The sequence below is a fragment of the Oryzias latipes genome, chromosome 18 (genome assembly GCF_053564925.1).
Source record: "Oryzias latipes strain Hd-rR chromosome 18, Olatipes_Hd-rR_3.1".
Lineage (NCBI taxonomy): Eukaryota > Metazoa > Chordata > Actinopteri > Beloniformes > Adrianichthyidae > Oryzias > Oryzias latipes.
The window spans coordinates 10,960,815-10,984,378 of NC_136254.1; the positions used below are offsets into that span (position 1 = coordinate 10,960,815).

Sequence of the window (23,564 nt, forward strand, 5' to 3'; positions counted from 1 at the left end):
TTTTCAGCATGGGCCTCAGCAAATTCTAGTTGTGCTTTTTTTGTGCATTGGCTTTAGGAAAGGCATCCTCTGTGGACGATAACCATGCATGCCATTCCTCTGCAGTGAGCATCCCATGGTGTCACGGGAAACAGTCACTCCATTATGGCTGTCTTCTAATTCAGCATGGCGATTTTCTTCAACCTTCTAATCAGAAGACGCTTATGTCGAGATGTGAGCTTTCGTGTAAGATGGTTGCACTTCCATCTTTCTTAGATTTCTTAGATTAAAGTTTTGCTGATCTTTATGTAGGCCTCTCCTTTTTTGTGCAATGAAAAAGATGATTTCCTCAGATTTTGTGATATTTCTTTTCAATGGAGAGCCATTGCTGACAGTATGAAATGGGAAGGACTTTTGTTTTAAAAAAGTCTTTTTATAGTCACCTGTGTGTTGGACACCTGTTAAATGAATCCATAGACTCACCTGTGGTTGACTGCCTGTTGATTAGAATTTTGAAGTCTTCGTCTGTTCTCTTAAGAGTTCGGCTGTTCTCTTAAGACTATAGGGGTGAACTCATTTTTGCAACATGGGTTTGAATTAATCTGTTAGAAAATAACTGTTTTGTGTGTGCAAATGAACATCTTGTTTGCAATTCATGGCCCACTGTCAGAAGTCAGAAGTCTGGTCACCAGCAGGAACTGTCTCCTGAGTTCTTTCCACACTACAGCTCCCAGCATCCACAGCACACACTTCCTGGATGCCCCTCACCTGATTCTCATTCACAGCATACTTATTCACTGTACAGAGCTTCCCTCATTGAAAATTCTTGTTTCTGCCACTCTGCTTTCCTTACTGAGTGTGAACTCCAGACCTGATCATCTGTCTCCTAACCCTGTATCCGACCCTGTTTGCCAGCTGCCCTGCCCCGATTTTTGCCTGGATCCTGACTACCCCTGTCTCTTCTCTGATGAACTTATTGCCTTTAATTGACCCGTGCCTGCCTGACCCTGATTTAGCTTTGTGGCCTTTTGGCTGAGCTAATAAACCTGCTGCATTTGGATCCATCCGTCTGCCTGTTCTTGTGACACCCACCTTTGTAGGTGTATTTTGTAGTATAATATTTCACAGAAAATGTTGATTCTGAAAGGACGGTAAAGGTTTTCCGACAAATGTAGTGTTGTGTACTCATTTATGCTGAGAACTGTATATATATGAACATTGTGTGTCTTGTAATAACACCTGTGCTTGCAATAAACTGAACAAGTGCTGAACTCAGCTCAAGGGTTGTCTGTGTTTTCTTGTCTGCACTGAGTTGTTTATGGAGTGGAGACATCTGTGGATCGTGGACGTGACTGTCCTTGACTGTCAACAAATAGCTGATGCACGCACAGACACAAAATCTATCTAATATCATATTTTACATACTTGTTGCTTTGTTGGATAATTTAAAAAAAAGCTGTCTGCTGGGGAGCAGAGAGAGAGCAGACGACAGTGTAGGATTGACATGGTGGTTTCCCTTTCATCTGAATCTTTTCCTTTGCAAAGGTTTGAACGTTTACACAGACTCTTGAGAAATTTGTTTCTTTTCCCACTGCACATTAGAACTTTGGTGATCTTAAACCATCCGAACCTGGGGAGGCCATAAGGGGCCTCCAACACTATGTTTGCAGTAAAACAGGAGCATTCATACAAATGATCTGTCTGTAATGAAGAATTAGCAGAAAATTATAAAACAAGCCTTTATTTTTCACACCAATATTTATTACACACGCCTGAAAAAAGAGTCTGTTTTAAGTTTATTATTTTATTTTTTGATAAAAACGCGGCTTAAAAGTATTTAGTTGTGTTTGCTTTTAAGATGTTTAATAGGTGTTCACTGTTTCTATCTCTGATCTGAGGACTCACCAGAGAAGAAATCTTTGCTTTGGGAAACAAACTAAAAATTAGTTTTAGCTTTAAGCTCTTATTGTGAAAAAGGGTTTCAGACAATCACAAAAAGTATTTTTTAACTTAACAATAGAATGATATTTGACCCCTCTGCAAAAAACAAAAACATTCGCTTAAACCAGTCATGTAACAATCATGTTACCTTGACTGAAATAGGAATGAAGATATTCCTGATGCATAACAGCTTTATCTTTTTATCTGGTTGAACACAAGGTTTTATTGTTTCCTGAAGCTATTGTGTTTCTAAAAATAAACACACAACCTCAGGTCTCTTTTGTCGCATGAATAAAAATGTACTCCACCTCCAACCACAAAGAAAAGCTGTTTTTATTTTTCCACTGATAGGGAGTGGTTTTTTTTAAAATAACAAGACTTAACAGGTCTAGTTAGTCTTTACCTGAATAAAAAATAATGAAACGGTTTAAGTGCTCAAAAACACAAACAAATGCTGTTCTCTTTCAGAATTCTATATTTTTATTTTACAATTAATTTTTGATCATTTCAAATATCAGTCATACCTTCTAAACCTTCTAAACATATTCGTAACAGCTCTAATATTGATATTGGGCATATAACTATACTTTTATCAAAGTTTAACTCATTCAACGCTGACTTTAAGTCACACATTTTAATGATGATGGATGTAAACATTATTTTATTCACAGACAACATTTTGAATTAAAGCTATGACATTATTCTCATATTTGTCTATTTTTGGTGATCATTTGAAAACAAAGAATGCAAAAGCAAGGAACAGGACATTAAAATATTGAAAGACATTGGCATATTTCAAAAAGTATTTATTGAAAACAATGTAAAATCCAACACCCTTTCTGTGTACAAATATTACATTTTACCTGCATGTTGCTGCATATAAAATGTAAACTAATATTTTTGTCACCTTCAAAAAATCACTGTCAGCAAAAAAAAGCTTGTAAACGCTGGGGTTTCTCAAACGTGTCATGGACTGCTAAACTGTTTAGGTTTTACCCCCCCTTCACCTGATAGCAGCTGTATAGGCTCCAGCAACCCCACAACTCTGAATAAAAATCATCATCTTTTAAAAATGGATAAATGGATACTCCAACATTTGTTTCAAGTCTTTTTTCTGAGGTTTCTATTTTTTTTTCCAGTCTTTTCATCAAGTTTATTAACGACAAAAAACTATGAGGATGTTTTCTACATTACACCTGTTAGTTGTTATTAACACTTATAAACGTTGATTATGAAAGCACAGCAGGCAAACAGGTCAAACCGGTCAAAAGTGAAAGCATGAAACTATTTGCATGAACAGAACTTCAGCTGCAAACACAGAAAGAACAGAACAGACAAAACTCTCCTCTCCCCTGAAGAGACTGCAGAGATCTGTTTTGGTGCTCATTTCTTTTGACAGCATGAACGGTGAGTTTTACAGAAGGGATTTCTGTTTGAGCTCTGCAGACAGTCTGCTTTTTATCATTGAAAAAAAGGGGGGTTCAAATTAAAAACTAATCTGTATAAGCTGCTTTCAGGTTATGATTTTTTTAATTAACCTATCAAAATTCTTCAGTAGAATTCACTTGTTCAATACGTATTACTGTCAGGTATTTAAAATGATAATTTGCATGCAGTAGGCTTAATGATTAATTTTATGTCAACAGGAACAGTTTGATTTGCTAAAAGAAATCAGTGGATCAATCAAAGTACAACAAATAAATGTCTTAAAGGGACTTTAATATGCTATTCATAAGCCTTTTATAGTGAACAATCTCCATGTAAATGAAAATATTTCACCTTTGGCACACTAAAGACAGATTTTTTGATGAAATATGAGTTATTTTTGGAGCTCATTTTCCTACAAGGAAGTAAAGCAAATCGATCTCTGAGGCACCGCCTTTGGCTCTGTGTGGGTGCCGCCCGTTTCATGATGTCATCCTAGAGTCGGCCTCGGCAGCTTGTCTGCGTCTCGCCCGCCAAAACAAACAACATCCAAACCTTTGCAAATTGTGTTTATAAAATGAAAGTGATTTAGCCAAACACTGCTAGCTCCACAGAGAAAGTGGGCGTTTGTGTTAACCTGGGGGTGGTGCCGGCAGCGCAGACTCTTCCTAGAAGGGGCTGTTCTCACTGCTCCATGTCACAATGTGAGAAGCCCCATGTTTTCATGGGTTAAGAGTGGCTGCTGCTCAGAGAGCAGGTTTTTAGTGAAATACTCAGAAATGCGTGAACGGATCAAAATAATGCTTTGTAGTTTCTGTTTGTGTGAAGAAAACATTATAATACATTTAAAAGCTTAAAAATTGATTTTGAATTGTATTGGAATTTAAAACCAGAAGTCTGATTTTCACTAATAAAAATATAATATGGAAAAAGCCAAATGTTTGATATTTTTTTCTTTGTTCATTTTCATTTTAGTTATTGTATTTGTTTGGATTTGACCTATTTCCATTTGTTCTCCTGCAATTCTGGACTTATATTTGTATTGCAATTCCCCTCTTGAACGTTTGTCTTGGCATCAGTTACATGATCAGTCAAACTGGACCGTGGAAAAAGTGTGGAAAAACTGTGGTAATGAATATGGTTTCCTCTCTGATCCAGCAGAGAGGAAATCTTTGAGCTCAAGGGGCCTATCCTGAGAAAATATGCCTATTTGTAAAATAAAGGAGTTTGAATGGTCAGTGTCTGGAGCTTTTTTGAACATTTTCTAACATTGAACTGCTGAAACTCACAGACAGGAGAAAACTACATCATGGGTTCTCTAACACCACATTACAGGCTGAGCCTTACAATTCAAGCAGCAGGAAAAACGTGGGGTCTATTTGTTTAGACTTTTTAAAATGATTCCAATTATGTTTATAATACAGTTTATTGATTCAAGGAAGGTGGTGAAATCCAGAAACTGGTTCAGGAGGTGATCAGTGTTGTGCAAAAGGTAAATATCATCCAAGGGTTTGGAAGAGGAAGACCACTAGAATCAAGGAGCAGGAAAAACACTGAAAAAAAGGAGAGTAATATTTGAAACAGTGTGGGTTCAATACCACTGGACATTAGTAGATGGCACGTAGAAATGGTATTAATTTCTATGGGCAGCAGAAAATCAGGAAAAGGGCCAGAAGAAAGCGATTATAAAATACGACCAGAAAAGGGAGACAGAGGGTCAGGAACATGCCAAACCATGACAGTCATGCTCCCTGGCAAAATACCAATCCAATCCATTTTCTTATCTTGCTGTATCTTTTTTGGGGTCATGGGGTCGCCAGAGCGTGGAACCAGGACCCTTTTGCTGTGAAGCAAGAGCACTAATCACTGCACCACCACGCAAAAATACACAATGAAAGGAAAAATATCATAAAGTAAAATAAATTGTTCTTGTCTTCTAGTGTCAACTTCAAGGAGGATTGTCCTTCTGGGGAAAACTGGATCAGGAAAAAGCAGCTTGGCTAATACCATCCTGGGAGAGGATGTCTTCAAGATAAACCACCTTCCCATCACTGAATCAAGTCAGACTTGTTCCCAAACCAAACATGTCCATGGAAGAAGCCTCACTCTCGTAGACACATGCAGTGTTTTTGACACAAGCATGTCTGAGGCGGTGCTGAAGGAAGATTTGGTGAGGTGTATCACAGAGTGCGCTCCTGGGCCTCATGCTTTTCTCATTGTCTTCAAAGTGGAAAAGTTCACAGAGCAGGAACAAGCAGTCTTCAAAGAGATATGCCAACATTTTTCTGAGGAAGCTCTGAAATACACCGCTGTTGTGTTCACTCATGGAGATCAGCTCCCAGAGGACATGACCATTCAGGACTTTGTTTCCATGAATACAGAGCTGAGGGATCTGGTGGAGAAATGTGGAGGCAGATGCCACGTAGTTGATAATAAATATTGGAAACAAGGCAGAGGACATTACAGGAGCAATCAGTTCCAGGTGGCAGAGCTGTTGAGAACCATTGACAGGATAACTGAGGCAAACAATGGGAGGTGGTACACCAATGAGACGCTCCAAGAGGCAGAAAGACAGATGCAGGAGGAGGAACACAAGCTGAGTCAGTCATCTATAAATATGTCACCAGAGGAAATAACTATCAGAGCTAAAAATATTGCTTACGACAAACTACTGACCAGGTTTGTTGGTGTTGCAACAGGTGCAGTGTTAGGATTCCTTCTTGGTGTGTTTTCTACAGTTGAACCATCAAATTTAACAGCGATATCAAAGAATGAATCCATGTCTCCTGCTTTGGCTGCAGCCAAGCAGGGGGCTTGGGTGGGGTGGGATGCAGCTGAAAAAGCACAAAGTCTTCGCGAGGCTGTTTACAAAACCACGGATGCATTCTGGAAAAATTCTCTTAATCCGTTTTCGAAAAAGTAAGACAGTTTGTCACAAACATGTGACAAGCTGACAAACTGTGTTCTGTGAGTTACTTCGAAAACTGTAACACATTACAGATTACCTATGTTATTTCTATGTATTTCCTCTAAGTAGTCCCCAATCCCCGGGCTGCAGAACGGTGCGGTCCGTGGGACAGTTGGTACCGGGTTCTTGAGAAAGAACAAATTTTGTAAAAGTTTGTTTTTTTATCCAAATCTGAAAAAAGTTTTTTGTTTTTTTTAATGAACCTTCTGAAGTGAAAAATGTCTTACTTGTAGGTGAGAGGTGATCTGGTTAAACAATGATTACTAATTGTATGGTTTATTTTTGATCAAGTTAAAACAGCTTGAGTCAGTTTAGTGCAAAAAACTAAAATTATAGGCTATTTATATATAAAAAAAGACAGACCAGACAAAGAACCAGAGGCCTGTGTCCTCGAGAAAGATGAAAACAAGAAAAACAACTGACATTCTAATAGTAGATTCAAATCACCACTTTTCTATCTGTAACAAGACAGACAGCAGTTTCATTGGATAAAATATTACACAGATTTTGGCAAGCCTTACACTACTTACAGCAAAAACTATCATCTTTTCTAACACTGAACAATACCTTTGGTAATGAGCGACTCCTGAGTCTGCAGAATGATGATTTATTATCCTCATGTAGTAAATAAATAAAACTGGGGACAGAATCTTCACACAATTAAAAAAGTGACTTAATTTGTAAGAGGGACTAAAAGTTTTAATGTATTTAGAATGACTTTAAGAATGATGGTTTAGTGTTTTGATGTGTTTTTAAAAAGAACATTTAGATACTCAATCTGGGATCTTTGGAAATTTGTATTTATGGTCTGTTGATTTTGGTTTTACATTTTTGAAACACTAAATGATTTTTAACCCTGTTTTCTCAATGATATCCTTGTAAAATTTTAAAAATTCTATAAATTATTTAACAAGTTGCTCTGTGTCATTTTTTTCTTTAAGTGTTGTAGTATTTTAAAGCATTTTTAAGCCTCTTAAACTGAGGATTTAAGAGGATTCCAACTGGTCCTTAAACTGAGTCAGTGTAAACACTTCAAAACTCCTTCTTCCTTCAAAAGCTGAGCTGTTGAATTATGTGTGAGGTGTAGTTTAGTTTTGACTTTTTATTAAGACCTGAAAAAGGGACAATCCGATAAACAATCCAAGATTTAAGACATTCATGATTCAACATCTCATCTCATTGTCAGTGTGGTCTTTAAAGCGGAGATGTGTATAATTGTCACTTCCTCATGTCTAAAATGTGGTGAAGAAGGATGTCAATAGGTCCTTTGACACACAGCAACATTAAGTTATGCATCATCTGCATAATAGTGGAAACTTATGTCATGTCTCTCAATGAAATCGTCTGATATCAACACATAAAAATCAGCTGAGCTTTCACAACAGGAATCAAACCTGCAAGTGTGAATGCAGTCTGTCAGTCAGAGTTGAAGACTGCAGCTTCTCTGCCAAACATAAGCACCTGGAGGAATGTCAGAGATGAGGAGGTTACCAAGTAACCCTTGTGCTATCCTAGGCACTTTAACGTTGGGAGTTGGGTCATCTTGACCCCACTAGACAGTGCACTGAACCTTTTTTCTTCAATGATTTGTGATCTTCACTGGTGTCCATGGATTACATGAAATCTTTCCACCTTTATCCACCTTTGTCATGGTAGGGAGAACACGTCAATATAAGGGTGGAGTCATCTAAGATAGCACAAGGGTTAAAGCATTTGAGAGGAAAGAGGGGAGTTTCCTGAATGCATCATTACCCACTGAATCAGTGCTGCTCCCCTAGAGACCTTCAGATTCAGAAGGGATCACTGAAAACTTCAAACTACAAATGTTTTTCCTCTTTGCAGCTTTACCTTAAGGCTCTGCTTCTCTCTTATGAGGTATCAGTTTCCCCACATCCGGCATGCGTGTCACAGCATCATCTGTGGCGTTTTATTTAGAACTCTAGAATTAGCAAGAGGTTGATCGGGCTGGAAGAGGAAGACAACTAGAGTCAGGGAGCAGGGAGAAGGTCAGAATCATCTTTAAACCACTGTGGGCTCAATACCACAAACCATTAGTAGAGAGATTAGTAGATAAGGCTGCAGACCTGTAATTAATTTAGAGCAAGTGTGAGTGGCGTTGCAGGTTGCAGGTGTGTCAAGAATCCCTGCCAGTAATCCAGCAAAAAATGTCAGTAGACAGCACTAACGAAATATTGCCAGGAGAAGAAGACGGATGCACTGTTGAGACACGAGACTCTTTCCCTGAGGAGAGGAAGAGAACAGATAGAAAAGAGACTTGGAATTTCCTTCATTTGAAGTTATTTACTGGTAATTCGCTTTAGATTAAGCAAAACACTCCTTGTAGTGTAACTTAAGACTTTTATATATGTCTTTATGGATAAAGACCAGATTTCCTCAAAGGCTCATGAACCTTAAGCGTTCATGAACCAAATACCTGGTGTAACAAAAAAAAAAAAAAAGAAACTGATTTGTATGTGAGAGGGGCAGATGAGTCCCAAATGAAATAAAGACTGGTGTCGTACTGAGTTACAAGCTGTTCAAAGTAACACATATTCACAAAATAACTTACAGCGGTGGAGGGACTGTCAAAGTCAATAGCCGCGGTTACATGGGCAGAATATCTTGATCGGATCAATGGTCGGATTAAAATTCAACCGTGTACATGGGCCCAGAAAACCTTTTTCCGATTAGAAGAAACTGTCACGGTGCCTGTCAGACTCCTCCCCCTCCAGCTCTGCCTGGCCTGCTCCTCCTGATTGCCACCAGCTGACTTCACTCACCTCATCTACTCTGCTGCTCAAAAGGAGACCCGACGCCACAGTTCAATGCCAGTTTGTTGCCTGTTCGCTCATCATTTTATTTTTAATCCGTGTGGTCAGTGCTTTTTTTGTGGAAGAAGAAGAACGGAGCTCCCAGGAGAGGCTAACACACGCGCTAACAATATTAGCCTTGTTTGACTTGTGCGGGAAATTCCGCAATCTGCCTCTTGGCTGCACGTAAATATGTGGGAACAACATCAGCCTTTATTTAGTCGGGACACGACTGGAAACACAAATCAACGTGATTGTTTGAACAGTTTCTAAGGACTGAGCAACATTTCTGCTTTGAAAAGTTCACACACCGCCCCAAAGCCGCTGTGTGAACTGACGGTCCGAGCTCTGCTTGGACACACGGTTTTCCTGACAGCAGCTAACCGAGAGCGGCGGGACGAATCGCAGTCACACAAACAACAAAACGGACACGCAACAAAGCATCCTCCTCCCCTCCCCACAGTTTGTTCGGTCCACCGGCACACGAGCCAGGACCGCGCAGGGTCCCGCTCCTCTCCGGCACCCCCCTCGTGAGGGATGTAATAGAGGTGAGAGGCGGAGTGGCGCTTCGCCCCGGGCGTCCGCAGAGCAGCCGGTCGGTTTGAGCTCCAAAGCTTTCTCTCAGTGAAACACCGTCTATGCATGACGTAAAACCAGAGCAGTAGTGACACATGATCGGAATGAACCGTTTACATGAACGATCGGATCAACAATCGGTATAACCCAGCTATCTCGATTGGAAAGAAATTTTGATCGGGGCAGAGTATTCCTAACGGCGTGTTTACATGACGCCTTTTTTTTTTTACAATCAGGCGTTCTTCCCGATTACTTTTGCCCATGTTAACGCACTGACTGTCTGGCGGTTTTCAGATGACCTTTGGGCTAGAAAACTGTGACACTATCTGGCAACACTGGCGGGGAGTCCATGTTCTGCCGAAATCTAAAACTGTTGCAGGAGGGGGAATCTCTTGTGAGAGGATCCATCTAAACATTGAAGTCTCCAACAAGGCTGCTTTTTAGTGAGAACATGGAAAGGTTTGTGAATAGAGCAGCAAAGTCACCTCCAATATCTTTGTTAGCTTTATGGGTGCTGTAAAAGGCTGGCCCAGACTGCTGGTAGATGGTGCATTGCTGTTTAAGATAGGGACAAAGAAATGCCAGAACTTCAAGGTCTAATGTTCAAACATCGAGAGGCCTCCGCCCCATCCAGAGTATTGAGGCAGACAAATGTAAAGTATTTTTTACAGTGTGGATTGGCTCACTGGGAAATATTGTTCCGTTGTTGCCTAGTTTTGGTGAGGCAGAAAAACTCAAACTGGTGGTCAATGATGAGACCTTAAAAGAGCTGGCTTTTGTTTAACCGAAAGCTGATGTTGCCTGTACCTGTCCGTGCTGCCGGGACTGAGAAATGTGAATTTGCTATCTTTTTCCATCCAACACCAACAAACAAACAATCAAGAAGACAACCTTTAACCCTTGTGTTATCTTAGATGACCCCACCCTTACATTGACGTGTTCTCCCTACCATGACAAAGGTGGATAAAGGTGGAAAGATTTCATGTAATCCATGGACACCAGTGAAGATCACAAATCATTGAAGAAAAAAGGTTCAGAGCACTGTCTAGTGGGTCTAGATGACCCAACTCAAATGTTAAAGTGCCTAGGATGGCACAAGGGATATGTCAATCTTCACAGAAAAACTTTTTTTTTTTTCACAACAGCGGGTAACAGGACTAAGTTTGTTCTTCACTGTTGTAATGAGCATAGACATATTTCCTCAAAAGTAGGAAGGATCAGTGACAGTGTCCTCTGGAGCGAGCAGGAAGCAGCACAGCTTCTGCTGAAAGCACAAGCACCAAAGCCAACCGTTAAACAGATGTGAACAACGATGGCAGGAGGTGGCCTACAGAAATAAGGGAACACAAGGAGCAATGGCAAAAAGTGAGACTCCTTGTCACATGAACAGGCAGACGGCTGGTTCCAATTGCAGCAGTTTTATTACCTCAGCTAAAAGTCCACAAATCTAGGGGCCACAAATTACACATCCATGCACACTCAACTTCACACCTAGGGATAAGTTAAAGTAAACAGTTAACCTATGAAGTATTTTTTGGGTGATGATAGGAAGCTGGTGTCCCCGGAAAAGACCCACGCATGTATTGGGGAGAACATGCTAACTCCATACAGAAAGGTCCCCCGTTGTTTTTATTTATATATATATATATATATATATATATATATATATATATATATATATATATATATATATATATATATATATATATATATATATATATATATATATATATATATATATAAATAAATAATGTTAATATATTTATTTCATAAATGAAAGTGTGTGTTGTTTTATAAACCTTATTGGACATTCTGCCATTTTAAACGAAAGGATGTACCTTTAAGCTATACTTTGACTGCACGTCACTAATGAGGAACATTAGATGTGACAGGCAGGAAGCTCCTCCCACAGGTTCTTTGTTTGTGTTTGTTTTTAGCTGATCAGAGTCAGAGCTGCAAACCTTCCAGGAGTTTCCTCTGCTGTTCTGCCACCATGGAGGACATCCACCAGCATCCCGTTTTCCTGGAGAGTTCCAGACCTCTGGAAGAAGTCAGGAAGAAAGTCCAGCGCTATTTCTGCGTGAGGCGCAGATCTGGCGGAGGAGACTGCGGACCTCTGACCGCCGTGAGCCAAAACATCTACAGGATCCACTTCAGACACAGACAAGGTACTGAGGAATTCTGCAGGGAAAACCTGCAGCTGCTGTGACAAAGATTTAACATGTTAAAGGCTGAAAACTTTCTCTTGGACTAGAGCGGGGATGCTTCGTCGTTTGTCTGCTATAATAGAATTTGATCTGATTCTCTTGTAAAAAAAAACGTGAAAAACATCTTCCGTCGTATTTCTTTTCTTCACGTTGGGTCAGAAACTTTGTAGCTCAGAGACTTTTTTATGGAGATGAAAAGTGGAAATGAAAACAGAAAACAGGGAAAACTGGGAAACCGAACCAGGAAAACGAAACCTAACTCATGATGTGATCCAGCTCTGGTTTCCTCCGTTTGACGTCACGAGTGGGCGTGGCCACCAACATTCTGAAACAAAGGTCGGCTGTGATTAAGGCCCACTCCGATGAAAATGGTGTTTTTGCTGTTTTAGCTTTTTTCTCATCATGGAGGACATTTATTTGAAAAATGAAGCTCAAAGTAGCATTTTTGAACATTTCTTTATTCACATTATTGCAAAGCAGGAATGGATGAAATGATGTGATTGGATAAAGCTTGTGGCCTATAGTTGTTATGCAGAACTGCTCCGCTCCATTCTGATGTCTCCACCTGCAGACAAACAGATCCATGCACGTCTTCTTTTCCTCGTCTGAGCTGCATCTGGATCAGAACTGTACGGCTGGATAGCTCCACTATTGCTCAGTATTTTTGTTAAACCTGTAGAATTAGGATGGAGTTGTGATGGACTGTAAGCTAGCAGGGGAGTGTAAACAAACAGTTGGATGATGGGAAGTAGGGGTGGGCGTACTCCACATCAACAGTCCCACACACAACTCTGAAGTGAATTTTGTAATGAACTCCTGCAGCTCTGCAGAAACTCTTATAACAACACAGGTTTTTGGATTTTACCTAAAAAATATAATTTTAACTTTAAGGCTGATTTTGCAGCAGCTAAATGTGAAGGCAGACGGAAAAAGATTCACACAGAAGAACTGTCAGGAACTCAAACTGAAAGGCAAATGGACGAAAACATTCCTCTGTGCATTAAGGACAAACAAAGCAAAACTGTTTTAAAAATTCAAAATGAGCTTTTCTTGTTTGAGCTCCACAGTCAGGATATATAGTTTATAATTTCTGTTCTTCATAGTCCAGCGCAGAGGTCTGCCACTTATACTGAAAGAGCCATTTGGGCCCCAGTTTCTCATGGACAAAAACCAAACAGGAGCCACAAAGTCCCACGTTTTTGTTTAGAAAATACTCCTTTTTATGTTTTGTGGACTTTAAAGCCTCCATTTATTATATATAGCTTATAAATATTTTCTGCAGTATGACGGTATTTTGCTTTTCTATATCTATCAATGTGAACATTTTTGACAGCAGCAAATCCAAAGTCCTTTCAAAATAAAATACACCCTGTGTTAAATAAGTTCCTCCTGCTTGAAATGGAATCAAAATGCAAGAAAACCAAGTCAAACATAATATATTTTCTGTCATGACGACTTTGGTAGACTTTCATTCTGTTTCTGCGTCTACCATTGAATATAAACAGGACGATACTGGTGTAGAATCATTTTTTTTTATCTATACATGGAACTGCAATAAGATGATTATTCTAAAACTAAGCCCCTGTCACAGTGGGTTTAGCCTTTTACCGGTTATCTGACATATTAATCATTTTAACATAAATGATGAAACTTAATTGACTGCAAACAGAGTAACCAAAACTATCATTAGGATTTTTCTTAAACACCAATGGAGTGATACCTGTATGTTGGCAGAGACAGTAACCCAAAAAAGTCCTTCAGCCTCACAATAACTGTCTGTCAGACTTTTGATTTTTTACTTTGATGTTCTAGATTAGAATGTGAAAATCGGCTTTTCGGAAATTCTATTTTTTCAGTTGAGTAAATGCTAAACTCAGAGTTTGAACATGTCTGATTCAGGGGTTTATCGTCCTTTGTGCGGTTTGGTCATTAATGCAGCTGTGGTTCATGTTAGAAACCTTCTGACTCAGACCAGCAGGAAGTCCTGAGAAGATCCCTGCATGTTGTGGAGCTGGAAGATGGTCCTGTGGAGATCACAGTCAGAAGCAGCTTGGAGCCTCCTGCCTCTTCCGGCTGCACCACCCCATCTTCTCCAGCAGAGGTCAGTGTGGGAGCACACAGATTTAAAGTTTAGAAAGCAACAAAAAAGCATCAAAAGGATCCTTTGAAACTAAGGAATGGAATAATTAATTTTTAGTGTAACATTTTTAATATTAAAAAATGCTCTCTCCAGGTGAGTATTCCAGAAAACACGTTTAAACCAGTGTTTTTCAACCAGTGTGCCTCGGGAAATTGCCCTCATTAACTGATCTAAAAACATCTTCCATCTCCAGGATTTCAGCTCTTTGTTCATCCAAACAGGTCCTGATAAAACACTGAGTAGTTAGGAATATGAAAGATCATAAAATACTTTTTTCTTTGTGTTTATTTTATTTTATTAAAGACATTTTGATAAGAATGACGGTACCGTGATTTAGCCGCAGCTTCAACTGTTTTTTGGAAAAGTCCCGCCCCTTTAACTGTCTCCACCAATCATTCTTGGAGGCTTAATCCTACGTCATCAGTCTGACCAATCAGAGGTGGTTAAAGTCTTCACTTCCTTGTTCCGAATCTTCTCATAAAGTCTCTCAGTTCCAACAAAAATACCAGCTAAAACTCGTCTTTAGCGGTGTAGCTTTCCACAGAATCTGGTATCTGACCGTGGAACAAGTGAAAAAAACAATGAAGCTCAGAGAAGCGATCTCCGGCCGTTTGCGCACTGCATCTCCCATGATGCATTGGGTTAAAGTTACTGCCTCTCAGCGCACAATATCTGTTGTTAAACGTCTTGAAACCACAACAAACACACATCTTAACAGTTTTTAAATCTTCTAACTTAACTTTTATTACATCTTTTAGAAAAAACAGCTGCAGCTTCCAGCTTTTACTGCCACAATTATCACAAAAATGCACGTGAGATTGCAGAGGGGCTGTAGATCAATACAGACTATGTGTTTCTCTTTTTTTTTTTTTGGATGCTGGTGTGCCATGGGATTTTTTTCATGGTTAAAGTGTGCTGTGGGTCAAAAAAGGTTGAAAGACACTGGTTTAAACTAGCCTGACTTTAACCCTGAACTCTGGCTGAAATCCACCTGAACTTGCTTACTCGAGGTATGTCGGTTCCAAAAGACCGGATATGAGTTGGCGTAATTACGCTCAACTTGGTAACTATGGGTTAATGCACGTGCTCGTCAAGTACATAAAGACATTCTCAATGGATCGCAGATTTCCGGAGTCACCATGGAAACGCGTGGAGAACAAAAGAGAGCGCTATACTTCAGTGAGACAGAGTCTGAGATTTGAATGACGGCGTATGGGTTAGAATAATAAAGAATATCTATCTATATACCCAGGCTATGTCCCACCAAGGTGGGGTAGCCTAGACAGGGCACACAATTTTAACTCCCTCCTTTCCTCCCCAAAAAAGATTATACGTCCATCAAAAAAGTAATACGGCTGCATCATCAGCAAAAGAAAGAGTTTCTGGTTGGAGAAAAAGAACAAAGTAAACGCACGAGTTTCTGATCTTATTTCCAATTACATTGTGATGAATATATTTATATATCACTTAAATGAATTAATTCATTTGGTAACAAGTAAGTGAGTTAAATTTAATCAACCTAATTTCTTATGTCTATAAAACTCAATTGTTATTTATAAAACTCAAATTTACATATTTATCTAACTAAATGTCATATTACTCCAATTCAATTAAATGTTTTTCCATCTTAATTTATTGTACTTCTTGAACTCTCATATGTCTAAGTTAGAGGCTGCCGATATACTAATTTTCATAACATTAAAATGAATGATGAACTGTGGATTTATAATATATATCATGCATTTATTTATCAAGACTATGACTTTAACTTCAGTTCTTACGATTTAATGCAGTACTAGTGGTGCTAAATAAAGAAAGAATTAAACATAGTAGGACAAAATAACTTGGTAAAACACAGTAAAACAGCTAAACAACTAAACGCATTTGGTCAAAAACCCACACTTAAACCCAAATCCGTCCAGATAGGCAAAGAGAATGGTATCCCACAATTCCTTGCGGTGCCGATCAAAAGCCAGCACCAAAGTTACACCTACTTAATTGAATTAATTTAAATGAAATTAAAATAAATGTCTGATAACTACGTGTTATTTTTAAGATGACTTAACAAAAATAAATGATTTATCTTAACTGAACCAAATAATTAAGTTAGATCAAAGTAAAAAGTTTATCTTTCCAACATCCATATATGGTCTTATCACCCTCTCATGGTGGAAAAAGTATTATCTGAGCTTCTTCATCCACTAAATCATCTTCAAATGGACACGCCATGCTGCTTCACCTCTCTGTAAACAAACCAACCTTCAACTAAACCTGCTCCAGACCAGGTTATGTTCAGAGGCATTTGCAGCAAAACTGCAAATGTATATTTTTTCTGATTCTAAATGTTAATCAAAACCTTTCACAAACTAAAACAACAACAGCATGGACCTTTTTTTTTAGATAGAAGATAGATTTGTATTTGGGCTAAAATCAGCATAGTCATAATTTAAAGACTACAGAGAACGATTTTAAAACAGCTAAAGAATGATCAGAGAGGGTCTTTAATACCATAACTGTAATTCTATCGTTTATGCAATTAACAGAATTCCACATATTCTGACATGGACAAAAGCAGCTTTGTATTGATTTGCAATACAGCAGCAAATTGTTTAAGTAATAGACGTAAACCAACAGATTCTGAGGCAGTGAATAACAACTGCAGAATCTTTGGGAATTACGTTCATTGCATAATTTAGTTATTGTATCTTGAAGTCATGTTTCTTGTCGCCGGTCGGTGACAGCTCTGGTGTTAAAAGGGTTAAGCAACAGTCTTGAGGTAAATCAAGTCTTCATGACTAAATGTGACACAACTGGGCCAGCCAGTGTTCAGCCAATAACAAGCCAAGTTTTTATGACGTGAGAAGTACGGACCATTCCATGAAGGGGAGCAAGGGGGTATTCCAGGAAGCAGTTAGATCAACAATGTAAAAAAGTTCATTTTTCCAACATCCATATGTGGTCTTATCACCCTCTCACGGTGGAAAAAGTATTATCTGAGCTTCTTCATCCACTAAATCATCTTCAAATGGACACGCCATGCTGCCTCACCTCTCTGAAAACAAACTAACCTTCAACTAAACCTGCTCCAGGCCAGGTTATGTTCAGAGCATGAGTTGCTATGGTAACTTGACCTACCCTGAAACATACCTCCACTTCTGGAACCGAAAGCTGAGGTTGTCAACTTCCTTAGCCTCAAACTTACCATGGGAGCTAGCATAACCTGCTTTCTGGAATACCCCCCAGGGGTAAGAGTACAACAGTCCTGTTGAAAATAATGATCAAATTACCCACATAAGTAAACATAGATGCACAAGTAAGACACAAGGGCTATTTAAGTTGACCCTACTTAGTGTTGAAATGTACCTGTATCTTATCTGTCTGTAATGACTTACCGTAATTCCCGGGTTATAGAGCGCACCTGATGACAAGCCACACCTACTCAATTTGAGGAGGTTAAGATACAATTTACACACATAAGCCGCACCTGTATACAAGTCGCATGTTGTTACCATTACTATCGGCCCATCACTGATTATCTTGACACACAGACTAGGCAACTGACTGCAGTCTCACTGCAGGAGGAGTTAACAGTGCGTCAACCCATTCCTTTGAACACAACCACATCTGTCAAACAGCTGCAGCTGACTTCTGCTCACAGCTCCCTCAGTTGTGGTGAGGAAATTTACACCCCCGTTTCCCCACTTCCCATGAGTCTTAGGAGCTTAAGGTGGGGCTAACCCCCAGGTCACCACACTGTGTTGTAGATAGAGGATGTATATGTGCTGAAACCGCGTGCGTGTTTAATAAGGAGCAGGGAGCAGCAGCGGAAAGAGGGGAGAACGGGAGAGCAGCTCTCCTCTCCTTCCGCCTGTGATACGGCAGCAATATGGTAGTAACAGGGCTGGTTAAAAAAACATACCAGTAAAAGAGAGCAGCAGGGACTTAAAAGCATGCACCTCAGCGCGGCACGCGCACCTCTGCGTAGCGCGTGCACCAGAAGTTTCCTTCCACAACAGTGACACACTGTTGCTCCCCGGACGCCTCTGCGCTCCGCCCTTGCCCCGCGGGCTCCTTGTCTCTCCTTTCCTATCTTCTCCGACCCCCCTCACGATGGGGGCGCCGGGGAGGAGCGCTTCATGCCCCCTGACGTTCGGTCCTTGCACGTGGGACGCGGCTGCCGGTGGACGGAGCGAACCGTGTCTCTGAGCAGAACAACCGGACTTAATACGTTTTGTGTTTGAGGGGCGGGGAGGGTGGCTTCAGACTGACATCTGTCCCGCAGCTCTATGTGAACGAGCAACCGAATTCAGGAGAACCATATCTAAAAGATCATCTCGCTGCTAAATAGATGGGCTAGTGTCACTGTGACTCTGAGGTAAATTCACTCCTGAGCATGCGCTGTCTTTTCTAAACCCGTTGGTGATGGTGTGTTTTTTTTACACTGTTTTTAACAATTGCTTCTAACTTGAAAGCTGCGTCAGATTGTAGTGGCGGTCACAGGCACTTTGGGTCTAATGGCCCCAAAGGATTGTGAGATGCGGCTGGGCATGTGTGTTTCTTTTTGTTGAACCCTGACTGAGGTGTCTAAAAGCTGAAGTGAGCTCCATGCTGTTTGGCTGCTTGTTGCTGGAAGTTGGATCATGCATTCAGCCTCCCATCCGAGACTGCACGAGCGCTCCCGGCGGCGTGAAATAAATCCATAAATTTGCCGCATTGTTGAATAAGTCGCAGGGTTGAAAGCGTATGACAAAGGGAGCAGCTTATAGTCCAGAAATAACGGTAAATATTTTATTACAGATGAATAAAAGGAACGAGCAAAACTTTTTTGGGGTTTGAAAAGTCAGATCCTTCAAACATTCCTGAGTTTTTCACAGAACTCCGAGGTCGTTCCTGATGAAGATGCTGAGCTGCACCTTTGTGATCAACAGCCTCCGCCCCTGACAGAGAAGGGGGGGTCTTCATCGGGGATGTTAGCTGAAAATTCTGGAGAAGTTAGTCATGAGAAACCAGAGCGGGATGAAGATGGACCAAGAATAGACCACGGCATGGATCCAGAGGTAAACATGGCCGCTGCTGGACAAGCAGAATTCAAACGATCTGCTGCTGCTGGGGGGCGTGTTCATGTTGAGATTGTTCAGGAAACCATGGAGACACAGGGAGTTAGAAATCCTATTTTTTAGGACTTTAACAAATCCTTCATGTTTGCAGTTTGCAGGCTCAGCACTGAGCACGTACCAACATTCGTGTCCTGTTCTTTGAAATGCATGTATCAGAATTAGAAAGAGACACAAAGTCCAAAATCTTCTCAACAACATGACACAGAAAGATCAAACAGGACAGTAAAGGTTCAAATGAAGGCAGCATTTCAGTATTCTGAGTTTGTTTCATGAAAGAAGTCAGATGATCCTGTTTGTGCTCTCCCACTTTTTCATTTACTTTGAAACTTTTCAAGTTTGCCTCTAACCTGAACTCCTTTCTCAGTTTCAACATGACTGCAGTCAATCACACCTACAGTAGTTCCACCTTGAACTGGTCAAAGTCATTAGCTGCGTTTTTACATGGGCAAAAGTAATCGGAAAGAACGCCTGATCGGAAAGAAAATGCGTCATGTAAACGTGCCGTTCAGAATACTCTGCCCCGATCAGACTCATTCGGATCCGAATTTCTTTCCGATCGAGATAGGTGGGTTATACCCATCATTTATCCGAACGTGGAGCATGTAAACGGTCATTCCGATCGTGTGTCACTATTGCTCTGATTTACGTCATGCATAGACGGTGTTTGGCTGTGAGAAAGCTTTGGAGCTCATACGGGACCGACCAGCTCTGCGGACGCCCCGTGAAAAGCGCCGCTCCGCTCTCGCCCCGCTGGCTCTCCCCTCTCTTTCACCCCTCACGAGGGAGATGCAGGGAAGGACTGCTTCGTGCCCCCCGACGCTCACTCGGTCCACTGGCACCAGAGTGAACAGAGGAGCTGGATTAATAATTTTGTGTCCGAGGGGGGAGGATGCTTTGTTACGTGTGCGTTTTGTTATGTGTGGGAGAATTCAGACTGCGAGCCGCCCCGCCGCTCTGGGTTAGCGGCTGCAGGACTCAGGAGGAACCGTGTTCGAACAGAGCTCGGGCCGCTAGCTCACAGAGTGGCTTTGGGGCGGTCTGTGTGAACTTTTCAGAGCAAAAAATAAATGTTGCGTGGTGTCACGTGGATTTGTGTTTCCAGTTGTGTCTCAACAAATAAAGGCTGATGTTATTTCCATACATTTACGTGCAGCTAAGATGCAGATTGCTGCGTTTCTCGCACGGTCCTGCATTTTGTGTCCATCAAGGCTAATCTAATGTTGTTAGCCCGTGTTAGCCTGTCCTCAGCCTTCTTCCAGCTCTGTTTCATTCATAAAACAGCACTGATCACACGGATTAAATATAACGATGAGCGAACAGGCGCTTCATAATATTCATGACATTAATAAAAGCACATTTGGAAGGTCGTCTCGTATTACGGAGCTGCAGCACATGCTGTCTGTCTGTGGCAGCTGTTTGTTTACAACGGGATCTAGTTCCTCATCCGGGATCTTTTAACACTACTGTGCATGCCCAAATGATTCATTCCGAACGAGAGTGTGAGCCATGGGAACGTTTGTTCTAATCGGAAAAAGGTTTTCTGTGCCCATGTGCACGGGTGAATTTTAACCCGACCATTGATCCGATCAAGATATTCTGCCCATGTAACCGCGGCTAGTGTTGCTTTGTCTAAACTCCTTCTTCTCTCTTCAGGCCTTCACCTCTGTGCAGGAAGATTTCAAACACAAAGGTTGGTTTGGATGTTAAAGTTAAAAACTGTTCTTTTCTTTTTATAACTTTACAAAAGAGCAAATGTTTCAAAGACACAAGATTATTGTGTTTAACAGTCATTCTCCTTCTCAGGATCAAGGAGGATCGTCCTGCTGGGAAAAACGGGATCAGGAAAAAGTCACTTGGCCAACACCATATTTGGAGAGGAGCTCTTCACTGCATATCATTCTCCACACTCTGGAACAGTTTTATGTCAATCTGAGACCAAATGTATCTACGGAGCAGACACCACTTTGGTGGACACGCCTGGTTTCTTTGACACAAAGCGATCAGAGGATGAATTGAGGCCGGAGATCATCCGGTGTCTCACAGAGTGCTCTCCTGGGCCCCATGCTTTTCTCATTGTGTTTCACGTGGGCAAATTCACTAAGCAGGAGCAGGAAGTTGTCGATAAAATCTGCCAGTTTTTTTCCAATGATGCTTTGCAGCATGCCGTGATTGTTTTCACTCACGGTGACCAACTGCCCCCAGAGATGAAAATTGAAAAGTTTGTTGCAGAGAACAAGAATCTGAGTGATCTGGTACAGAAGTGTGGGGGCCGCTGTCTAGTTTTTGACAACAAACACTGGAACAACACACCGCCTGATCAATATAGAAGCAACCAGTTCCAGCTGCAGGCTTTGTTTGAAACCATAGACAAAATGGTGGCAGATAAAAAAGGAAGCTACTACACCAATGAGGTTTTCCAGGAAGTGGAGAAAAGGATCCAGGCATACGAAGGGAAAATCAAAGGGGAAGCAGGAAACTTGACACCAGTAGAGGTCAGGGAAAGGGCTAAAGCCAATGTGCACAATGATTTTCTGATCCAGCTGACAGGGATAGCAACAGGAGCCTTGCTGGGGGCTTTCTTTGGTTTGGCAGGCATGGTGGTGAAGGTTATAAAAGCTATAAAGAACCCGTCTGAAGTCATGAACCTAATAAAAAAAGTTCCCATGGTTGGTGCTGCTGTAGGAGGTGAAGTAGCTTTAGCTTCTGGGATTGCAGTCGGCGTGACTGCAGGAGCCGTATTCACAACAGGAGGAGTGTTGGGGGGTGTCACTGGAAGTGAAGCAGCAAAGGGAGCAAAGACACCACGAGAAGCAGCAGAGAGGGCTGCTAAGGCCGTCACTGAGAGGTTTAGAGACGCAATAAAGTGATGAAGACCTGGAGGCAAAGGAACTATGAGATGTTCCCCTCTACTCATGTTTCTCATTTCTCATCCTTTTTTAGAAAGCATTGTAGCATCCAATATTTTTAACATTTTGTGGATTTTCTATTTTACTTGTGTCTCAGCATTTAAGCACAACAACATAATTTACAGAAATCCTTCAAACTTGGTTCAGAACTGTTGAATTATTGCTTCATTGTATTTCCTTAAGTTTGTTTCCTTCAGGAGCTGCAAATGTTCAGAGCAGAGATTTGAGCCTTACTTTAGTCTGTTAATCAAACTTTTATGACCCTCTGGATTACTTTTTATTTGGAGAAGCTAAAAATATGTGTTTAAAAGAGAGCTACACCTTTTTGGTTCATTTATTGAACTGCATACATTTACAGGCACTTTACAGATTGGAGTTTTATTCAAAAGTTGCTGCACTTTGTCATTTTAAAGCGGGAAGTTGCTGAAAATGTCTGACATGAAAGAAGGCCTGATGTTTGAGCTGCGTCATCTTGAAGTCTAACCAAGATTAAAGCTGCACTTTCACCTGTTTCCAGCAGGAGGCTCCCTTTGAAACATACCTACCTGTGGGAGGAAACGGGAAGTTTGCCAAGTGTAAATAATAATAATAATAATATTTAAATAAAAGCTCTGTGTTGCACATTATATTATAAAAATCCGAAAAACATTATCTAGATGTTCTAAATCACTTTACATGTTGAATGTAAACTTAAGTGCCATGTAGCATAGCAGTGTGTACTTTAAAGCATTTTTTTCTAAAACTGACTGTTGCTTTATCTGAATGGTTACAGAGCAGACATCTGAAGTCTAATCAGGATTATTTTGACGTTTCTGTACATTGTATAAAGAAAAGTTTGCAAATCAATAAGTTTTGGGATGTTTTTGTCTGATTTCATTCACTGGTTAGAAAGTTTTCTACATATGCTGCCAAGAGTTTTATTGTCTATTGATTTATTTCCAGCATTAAAAATAATTAAAAACATCAATAAAAAATTATAAAACACACGTGTGTGTGTGTGTGTATGTGTATATATATATATATATATATATATATATATATATATATATATATATATATATATATTGCATAGAATTTGCAATAGAATATAATCAAACTTTAGAAACAAAATGACAAGACAACCAATGCCGACAACCCCCCCCACACAGACACACACCATGATAAAAAGAGTGATAAAATGATGGAATCTAGAGACCTGGCTTCATCCTTAAGTGGGGAAACGATATTTTCCAAGTTCACGGAGAACAATACCACAGAACCCCCCAGATCCGATCAAAAGAGTCAGACCCAGGAGATCCCACTGCAGCAACCCTGTTCACTGAGAAGGGTCAGTCACCGATGTGGAGGATCCCTCAGGGGAAAACACTGGAGTTAAAAATAAAATGTAAAAGGAATAAAATTAAAATCTATTTCAAAGATGAACAAGAAACAAATAATTACATAAACCTTAATAGACATAAAATGGTAAGCGTGACTAAAAAAATTAATAAATAAA

The 23,564-nt window shown here is 40.4% G+C and overlaps 2 protein-coding genes across 4 annotated transcripts; both read left to right on the top strand.

The window, feature by feature from the left end:
• The first annotated feature begins 3,222 nt into the window (after window positions 1-3,222).
• Window positions 3,223-7,228, top strand: LOC144987216 (GTPase IMAP family member 7-like). The gene is made up of 2 exons (XM_078936324.1): window positions 3,223-3,327; window positions 5,286-7,228. Exons 1-2 carry the CDS (start codon window positions 3,321-3,323, stop codon window positions 6,266-6,268), a joined length of 990 nt encoding a protein of 329 aa, XP_078792450.1. The 5' UTR covers window positions 3,223-3,320; the 3' UTR covers window positions 6,269-7,228.
• A 4,359-nt stretch (window positions 7,229-11,587) lies between these two features.
• On the top strand, window positions 11,588-23,055 carry LOC101157027 (GTPase IMAP family member 4). 3 transcript variants are annotated; one of them, XM_078936321.1, is made up of 5 exons: window positions 11,588-11,867; window positions 13,877-14,007; window positions 18,975-19,103; window positions 20,817-20,853; window positions 20,967-23,055. In XM_078936321.1, exons 1-5 carry the CDS (start codon window positions 11,693-11,695, stop codon window positions 22,028-22,030), a joined length of 1,536 nt encoding a protein of 511 aa, XP_078792447.1. In that variant the 5' UTR covers window positions 11,588-11,692; the 3' UTR covers window positions 22,031-23,055. The 3 variants fall into 3 exon arrangements, with proteins under 3 accessions (XP_078792447.1, XP_020555367.3, XP_078792448.1); XM_020699708.3 differs by having other exon boundaries at window positions 11,589-11,867; window positions 18,921-19,103; XM_078936322.1 differs by lacking the exon at window positions 18,975-19,103 and having other exon boundaries at window positions 11,590-11,867.
• The last annotated feature ends 509 nt before the right edge of the window (window positions 23,056-23,564 follow it).

Bases quoted from the DNA above. Each gene is read 5' to 3' on its own strand.
- LOC101157027 (XM_020699708.3), top strand. From the start codon at position 11,693: ATGGAGGACATCCACCAGCATCCCGTTTTCCTGGAGAGTTCCAGACCT. The intron at 14,008-18,920 runs GTCAGTGTGGGA...AGTTTTTCACAG, and splicing joins CCCCATCTTCTCCAGCAGAG to AACTCCGAGGTCGTTCCTGA. The intron at 20,854-20,966 runs GTTGGTTTGGAT...TCTCCTTCTCAG, and splicing joins GGAAGATTTCAAACACAAAG to GATCAAGGAGGATCGTCCTG.